At 39.4% G+C, this 9,170-nt stretch overlaps 1 protein-coding gene across 1 annotated transcript; it reads right to left on the bottom strand.

The window, feature by feature from the left end:
- Nucleotides 1–216: 216 nt before the first annotated feature.
- LOC118256771 (histamine H3 receptor-like) lies at nt 217–7,271 on the bottom strand. The gene is given in 5 exon segments (XM_035564010.1): nt 217–999; nt 3,567–3,733; nt 6,473–6,638; nt 6,640–6,758; nt 7,259–7,271. Coding segments are annotated over 5 exon segments (1,248 nt in total).
- Nucleotides 7,272–9,170: the final 1,899 nt, after the last annotated feature.

Genomic DNA, 9,170 nt, shown 5'->3' with positions numbered 1-9,170 from the left:
AATTCTTTGCATTAGATGTTGTTTAGCCTTGCATGAACCATATAAACAAACAAAAAAAATCTGAAAACTAGCAAATCAGAGCAAGTACATGCCTCTACTGCACTCAACCAATGTCCCTAGCCAACAAAATATTTTCTCTGTTTCTGTTGAAGATACCTATAAAAAAATCACTAAATGAGAGACAAACCTTATTTGTAAATTATTTACTTCAACTCTCTAAATAGAAGGTGATCTCAACTTTGCAAACTTTTGGGGACACAATATTTTCATAAAGGCCATTCGAAACCTCATGTGACAGAGTGGGTAAAGAAATGGGTTCAGAGAGGAATTGAGCCATAAAAGCCAAAAGGTAATTTCATACAGGGTTCTATGAATGCACCGACCTTGGCAGGCCCCACGAATAATCATTAGTAAGGTATATGGTGCCCAGCAAATGGCAAAGACACAAACAATTATGGCAAGCGACTTTGCAATTTTTTTGTCTCTTTGCAGTTTTGACCCAGCATTTGTGCGGAAAGAAGCAGAGAAGTCCTTTTTGAGAGGCGTGGGACTCATTGGTGGTGGAGATGGGCAGGTAGAAACCAGTGATGGTCTCAACGACCTCGTTAATGATGAAACACTGTCCTCCACTTCCAACGAAGATGACACATCAGGCCTTGGCAAGAAGCAAGATCTCCAGGACGAGCTGCTGCTCCTTGGAGCCTCAGAGTCCTGAATGCTACCACGTCTCTGGCGCCTCTGGATGTTGTGGAAGATGTGCACATTGAAGTAGGTGACTGAGAGCAGCGGCACAAAGAACTCCAGGGTGGATGCACAAAGGAGGAAGTACCAGTTGTCGAAGAACTCAGCGTGGCACTGCCCTTCCTGCACCGTGCTGTAGCCAGACACACGTTCCCACAAGAGAATTGCTGGGCAGTAGAGGAGGAAGGCAAAGATCCAGATGGCCACCATCTTGACAACAGGGTTGGACATTATTCCCCGCTGGACTCTGTAAGATACCTGTGAGAAAAGGACCTGTCACTTACTCAGGTAACATTTTGGAACAACTATCTCAAAAAAATAAGCAATCAAATCAGACGTAACATTTGTTCTGCAGTTTCCCAGACACATAGAGCATCTTCACTTTTGTAAGGTCCTAAAAACCCTACTAATCTTGCTCATCAAATACTGCAATTCTGTAATTAATTTTAATACTTAGGATTGGAAAGGACCGGAAATTACGATGGCTAAACTACCATTCTAGGGGTACAGAGACATGGCTTGTTTTCATCACCACCACAGTCAGACAGTAATAAGGAATCAGTTTATGATTCATGAAATGCATGCTCAGGCTTCAAGGAGAGTCAAAGCAGCTGTTGGACTTCTTTCCTGCACGGGCAAAAGTAGAAGACTTCTGCATTTGACAGGATGCTATGAGAGACTGCAAACACTAGACAGTATATTTTTAAATATTATTTCCTCTTGCCGTAATAGAATAATCTATCCCAGACATATGCTTTAACATCCCTTATTTTATTGAAACATTCTGTTTTAACACTCACTTTACCTCATAAACAGCTCGTTGTATTACTGCAAACGTTGATGTTTTTATGTCTACCCAGACTGCATTAATTTATTTTACTCTCTAGCTGTAAAAATCTTTGAAAAGATATTAGGAGCTAAAGTCATATCATCCAAAGTTAGGAAATATGAGTTAAAACCACCATTTTAACAGCCTGGACAGTATGTAAAATACATAATTCTAGCTCTTGGACCCCCGCATCTTTCAACACTCAAGATGATCACTTAATGAGAAGTTGGTCAATTTTATTTATGCCATACTGTTCAACGTTTCTCATCCCAGGCTTTACTGAGACCCAGAAGTACTATCTTCCTCACCAACTTCCTATGCTGTTTTTTGGTGTAGTAACTGCATGTTACACAATTATTAATAAATGGTATCTTCATTAATTTTCACATATGACCTGAGGGGCATTGTTGTTCCTATTTTACCATGAGTAACAGAGTAATGACACAGTTTTACAAGCATTATTTTAGAATCTCAAACATCTGGGCCTGATATTTCAGACTCCTTTACATCTTAAAACATCAGCTTAGAGTACCACTCCAGTTCCCTTCATCTGCAGTAATGAATTTGCAGCCTTCTGCAAGACCACAAGCATCTCAATTTAGTAGTCAGAAAACAGGAAGCTCAGTGCAGCTTCACAAAAACTCAAGTCTGAAATGACTTGCATCTGACCACAAGCTAGTCCTGCAGCAGAGGTGGATCCTAAGTCCATGAGGACACATGATATTTTTTCTTTTGGATAAAAAATTACACATTTCTGGACTTACTCCATTCTAATTATCTAGAGAGAAAAAAAAAAAAAAAAAAAAACAACAACAGAAGGTGATCATGTAAGAACATGGGGCCCAGCTGGGTTGCAGAAGCCTTTTTAATTTACTTTTCTCACATCCTGAGCTCTACGACTTCATTAATATTTTTCAACACTGCAATTCCATAAATACAGGGTTTTTCATACTTTATTATTCAGCTTTAAAAAACAAACAACAAGAGAAACACAACAACAACCAGCCCTAAAACCGCAACACCGAGGAAGAAGAGAAAGAGATAAGGCATTGTATCAGCACATCCCAAACAAGAACCTCCCAATCTAACACACAGCTCACATCCCTCGAGCTAGTAGGCTCATCAAAAGCAAAGGATATTGATTGTCTTCCATGTGGACCAACCACCAGGTAAAGCTTAGAAATTGTGGGTATTAATATTTAGTAGATATCTTTAGAAGCAGAAGAATGATAACACTCATGAAACACCTCTCCCCTCTCTGCACGTTTTGATCCCTTCTTTTTACTTCAAGCGACGCTTCCATTCAGCTGCCTGTTGGCAGCACGTGTCAGTCACCCCCCTGGGGAAACAGATCCTCACCTATTCTGCAGTCAGTCAATCCCATGTCTCTCTCCATACCCTCTTCTCCTTTTAAAAATTTGTCACAACCCTAAGTGCCTCCTTGACTCAAACTAGTTTTCGTTGCCACTCTTTTAATGACCAAAGACCAGGTCACCCTTACTCCCACTGCCTCTTTCCCACCTTGACCTCCCCACCTCCCTTTGTAGTGCAATTAAATAGTTTCTAATCCAGGCAGAAGGAGGGAAACACTGAAATTGTGAGCAAGGAAATCCCCTGTCTCTAAATCCCAAGGCCACGGCACATACAGCTAGGAAAATGGAAGGAAACATCTTACTTCCAGTATACTTTCTTGAGAAATACCTTGCACAGAAAAAATCTCCAAAGAACTTAGCTGCCCACATCTGCCAAATCTTTATGAAATCTTTGCAAACTTTGCATACTTAGGTAAATTCTCAGAGGCTAAGAAAAAGCATATCTACAGCAACCTTTCTGCCAGAGTTTAAGTATCTATTACAATATACTCAAGCATGAGAGTTTCTCCAGAATAAAATGGTAGGAAAATGAAGGACTACTTAACTTCTAGTGTTTTTTGTGAGTACTCTGAGTTTTATAGAAATCTCAAAATATATAAAGAAGGAATTAGAAATGTTCTTACAGCCTTTGTAACTGACAGGAAACGGTCGTAGCTGATAAGGACAATGTTAAACACTGAAGCTGTGCACATGAGATAGTCCATAGCTAGCCAGAGCTTGCAAAGGCCTCTTCCAAAGTACCAGGTCCCTGTCAGGGCATAAGGGATGTACAGTGGTATGCAGAATGCACCTGTAGAAATAAAGGAAACACATGCATCAGTCAGCACAATGCAAACATAGAAACATTCCTGTGGTATCTAACAAAAAAGTGATGCTGACTGGAACTGCTAGGTGGAAGGCTTCGTATTCTCATGCAATCAATGAACATTCTATATTAAGCTACTGACATTAAAATAAAGACAAAAGAAACCTTTTTCCCTCTACTATAATTTACTTTTTTCCAAAAATATGGTCTAACTGCCATGCTTCTATCCTCTTAGAAGCACTATATGATATCCAAAAATGCTCCAGAAGTAAGTTTTATAGAAACACAATATGAATTTCAAATTAATCTTTCAAAATGTATAATCAGAACGTTAACAAAACTGCAAGGTTTTATTATGTACATCCTGTTTTACATTTCCTTTTGTCATAATATCATCATAACCACTTTTCAGTGGTGAACTGACAGGGTATTATCTGTGGGAACACATCAAGCAGTGGGAACATACATAAGTGACCATGATTACCCAAAATTGGGCTGTTAAATCCAAATGTCATGAAACTGCCAGTATGATTTAATTGTAACAATATTCTAGGTGATTTTACTACACACAGAGTCACAAGGCACACTTGCAAGGCTGAAGAGCTAACAGTGTACTTTGGTATGTCAGATAAATGCAGCAAACCATAAGAATGAACAGCATCAAGGCTGCAATTAAATGCCTCTACAGAGCAACTAATACCTGCTCCTTGGAACAAAAGGTTACATCATGTACTTTAACATTCACAGGAGAAACAAAAAAAAAAAGAAAAGAAAAAAATCAATTTTAGAATTACTTTATAATAGTCTATGATGCTGTAACTGGTACTGAAGAGTATCTTGAGAGTTTCCATTTCCCTAAAAATCTTGAGAAGAATACCTGTTGTTCTCCCTCTCTACCATGATTCGAGAGACCTCTGTATGCTATAGATCCAGAAGTATAGAGATGAAGCAGAAATTGTCGAAGGTCAAAAATCAGGTAGAATGCATATATTAGAAGTAAAAAGCAAAGGACTCTGCAAGCTTAAAAACACGCTTTTAGCAGTTAGGATCTAGTAGAAACTAAAGATAATCTATGCATATCCTGACTCTAAGTTGTGTAGCTACAGAACTACAAGTCAGCATGATGCTTAAGTATGCAAAGCTTTTAACCAAGTTTTGAATGAAAAACTCGACAAATGTCATCAAACGCAAAATTATGGAAGTTAGGCAATGCCAAATAAGCTGTACTTTTTTCCTACTTCAAACTTCTCAACTAGAAGACAGTACTTGTTTAACATGGTGCTAGACTATGAGCAGGATGACAGAATGCCATCAATTGTTTTTTTTTTTTGTTGGTTTGTTTGTTTTGTTTTGTTTTGTTTTCCCACTGCTGGGGTTTTTCATTTGTTTTGTTTTCTTGTTTTTCTTCTCCTGTGTACCATAAGGCACCCTGTACTGTAGGGAGGGAACTGTTGTTATTGACAAAGGTCCAGGTTGCAGGGCACTGGCTGGCAGAATAGGGTTTGAGAGCTACAGGCAAGAATCAAACATCCCAGACTGGGGGACATGATGGGCTCAAGGTGACATCTGCAGGACTCTTAGCCCTGGGGATGATCTGAATTTTGGTACAGCTGCAATGAGGTGTTTTCTCTCAGAAGCACCTGTCTGGGTGTTCAGACTGCTGCAGCTTCTGTGCAGAGGCTCATGCTATTTGAGTGAGACCAGTGGGTGACCAGGGGGGTGCCTCAAAAAGATTAGGCGTGCATCCAGACCGCAGGCAGCAAGAGCTCTGCAGCACAACAAGGCAGTTACAAGCTGGAAGAAGTCATCATCCTTATGGGGGAAGGGATCAAAACATCATAGAGAATAAAAACAGTTTCAGAAGTTGTTGTTGTTGTTGTGATGTGGCAATTCAGAATATGGACTTCAGGAAAGAGCCACCCTTCTTCATAAGCGTTCATCTGCATACACAGTAATTTAAGCAAGATTTTTGCCAGAGCCATTCAACAGTTCAGAGCATTTCAATACATCAATCTCCAATTGCACATCACACTGTTTTAATTGCGTTTTTTCTCCAAACAAGTTTCAGACTTGTATCCCTATGTATAAATGGACATGTATATTATTAAACTTCTTAGAAATTGTTTGATTTGCTATTTTTATTTACCTGACACATAGTCCTAAGGTAAGACTGTAGATAGCACAATGCTCTACAAAATGTTTAAAAATATTATGCATCACTGTTTAGTTGCAAACCTGAGGTTATTATCTGTATTGTGCTACAGTAGATTGAAATGGAAGATATCAACAACATAAGCAAGATGCACCAGATACTGTAAACTGTATGTAATTTGGCTTTCTAGACTTTAGTCAACTTACTACAAAAAAACTCCCACTCTTTCTTAGTGAATGTTGATTCACACACAGAAGTATTTTTTTCTTGAAGCAAAAACATTAAACATCTACTTGCATGACAAAGGACCTATTTCCTATGATAATGTGTTTCTGAAAGATAAGCAATGTTACCAGTATTTATACGAGAAACGATGCATTATGTATCTCATATTTTGAGACATAATAGGCTGCTAAAACACTTAATACAGTTTCCAACATTCCTTACCCTTCCCCATGGCACACGATTGGGAAATATTTCTCCAAGAAACCACACACCAAAACCAAGGCCCCCTTGCACCTCTTAACATTACTAGAAAACAAGTATTACATATCTTCAGCATTGTAACTTACCCACTGCAAAGTCAGAAATAGCAAGATTGAGAAAGAAATAGTTGCTCCGATGCCTGAGATTTCTGTCCATGATGAAAGCAAGGATCACCAGGACGTTTCCAAGGACTGTGACCAGAGCTAGCAGCACCATAAGCAGAGCCAGGAGCACCAAGACACCCATGGCAAAACTCTGAGGTCTCCGGCTGTGGGGATGAAGTCCCGTTACATGGTACCATTATGTTCCCATCAGCTTCAGCAGTGCTGTTGTGCATGTTGTATATCCAGGTCAGTTCAGTCCAGAAAAAAACTTTTGTAATCCAAAAAGTTGAGATTCATAAGTAGTATTAACAGCTGAGACCAAAAAGACAAGCATCCAAAAAAAAAAAGAAAGAGTCAAAAGGAAAAAATTAAAAGGTTCTGATGCCAGATAAATCTATTTTTGTAAGATATTTAAATTTTAATAAATACCAACACATCTGCTACCATGTGTATCTGTAGAGGAGTTACCAGGAAAAAACATGCAGTATTTTCAAGCTCATATTTTAAAATGTAAGTTCTTCTTTATGCAACCTGATAATTATCTGGGGTGGTCATGAGGGCTGATTCAAGATTTTCTCTCTCCTTCCTCTCCCTCTTCCTCCCACCCTTCTTCTCAGAAACATTTTTCTTGTTAGGATTATGGATCTCAACTTTTTTCTGGAAAATGTTTCTTGGTTTTGGTTACATATCCTCATGGGAATTTAATCTATGTTACGCTACCAATTTCATACTTGCTTATCTCTTGTAATCATATTTCGGTAAGCTTACGGTCCTTCTGCATTGCGTTGTATGTTTTTGCTGACCAAAGGCGTAGAGGACTTTGTTGCTGTTGCTGTTCCTCTTTCTGTGGAGCATAGGGCTAAAAATTGGTACTCTGTGAGTAAGCATATGCCTACTTACTTAGCAGAGCAATCAACCAGTAACGGCCTAATCCTCAGAAATCAGGTTTTTAAAACTCATAGCAGCCTGAGTGACACAGGCTGCTACCATCCCAGAAACAAGGAATGAAATACTGACTCCCTGAGTGTGAATGAGAGCTTTGCAATTAACTTTAATAGGACTAGGCTTTTCTTTCCACGCTGGTGGGAGGAATTGTGAGTCTTCCACAAGTGTGTGTATTTTTGTATGAGTAATGAAGCCACTTGCAGAGAGCTGAGTATTCCACCGTTGTAAAAATTCAATCATTTTTATTATAGGTTCTAAAAACACTTTGGTGTCTAATTCTAGATACTTAAATTTGAAAAATGTTGGCCGTCATGTCTGTGCTTCTGTTGTGGGAACAAATTCATTAGCATTCTCAAAGTGTTTTTACTGAATGTTTAAATGGCAGCAGTACAAAAGCACAAAAGTTTATTATCCATACAAATAACTGCACAGCACGCATGTCCATTTCTGCTTTAAATTATATTTCCTTTCCAGGTAAGGCTGGAAACATAGAAAACACAGATTGGCAACAACTACTAAATAATGCCACTAGTCTTTCTTCTGCTAGTAATATGAAGGCTGATCTACATGAAGTTTTAGAGGTCTCAGATATTACATGGTTGAGAAGAAAATAAAGTGGTGAATAAAACTGAGAGCAGATTAAGGGTTCAGCTAAGTCTATATCCTGTCTGTCTCAACAGCCAGTAGCCTAATGAAGAGTGTAAGAAAATAGAAAATATACCACTGGTGTGCTCCCCTTCCAATGGTTTGTGGCTCAAGATACTGATATGGTAACCAGAAGTGACATTTGACTATTTTATGTTCACTTTTTCTGATAAACAGTCAATTTCTTACTCCAGGAGTTTTTGCTTCTGCATGTCATTGACGATAAATAATATCACAGGGCTTCTACGAGCTTCTAAGGAGGGCAATAGTCCTGTACATTCAAAGCCAGAGAACAGCAGGAAAATTGCCATGGTTGCTGCCAAACCACTGATTCTTTATAAAAAGTTACCAAGTCCTAATTATACTTAGTGTCTCCTTCCTCATGCAGCCAGTTCTTTTTTGAGCCAGTTCTTTTTGACTACCTTTTTATCACAGGAGAAACAGCTCGCCCCTGTGCATTCAGAGTGGTAGTCCTGTGGAAAGAAACACCGAACCTAGAGCAGCAATCCACTTGCACTGCAATACACCTGCTTCAAACCTTTGTAACTGGCTGCACAGAAACTGCACAGCCTAGAGGATCCACATCTAAAGGAAAATACATGAAAGTTTTCTTCTATTAGGGACCTATTTTTATTGGAGAGCATCTTTTTGCTCAGGCAGACAATGACAGGACAAGGGGGAATGGTTTTAAACTAAAAGAGGGGAGATTTAGATTAGAGGTTAGGAGGAAATTCTTCACTCAGAGGGTGGTGAGGCACTGGCACAGGCTGCCCAGAGAAGCTGTGGATGCCCCATCCCTGGAGGTGTTCAAGGCCAGGTTGGATGAGGCCCTGGGCAACCTGATGCCAAGGGTGACATCCCTGTCTATGGCGGGGGGGGTCGGAACTAGGTGATGTTCAAGGTCCCTTCCAACCCAAGTCATTCTGTGATTCGTTCTATGATTCTGCAAGACATTGGGATGCTTGTCCTCAGTCAAGAAGGAGTTCTTGAATGGACTTCTCCACACCCAGCAGCACTCCTCCCTTTTTCAAGTGCAGAAGGTAGGAGAAGACCCAACCTCTTAACTATTATTTACTACTGGAAATTTTTG

Source organism: Cygnus atratus, chromosome 2, assembly GCF_013377495.2.
Source record: "Cygnus atratus isolate AKBS03 ecotype Queensland, Australia chromosome 2, CAtr_DNAZoo_HiC_assembly, whole genome shotgun sequence".
Classification (NCBI taxonomy): Eukaryota; Metazoa; Chordata; class Aves; order Anseriformes; family Anatidae; genus Cygnus; species Cygnus atratus.
This window is presented reverse-complemented; position numbering and strand designations above follow the sequence as displayed.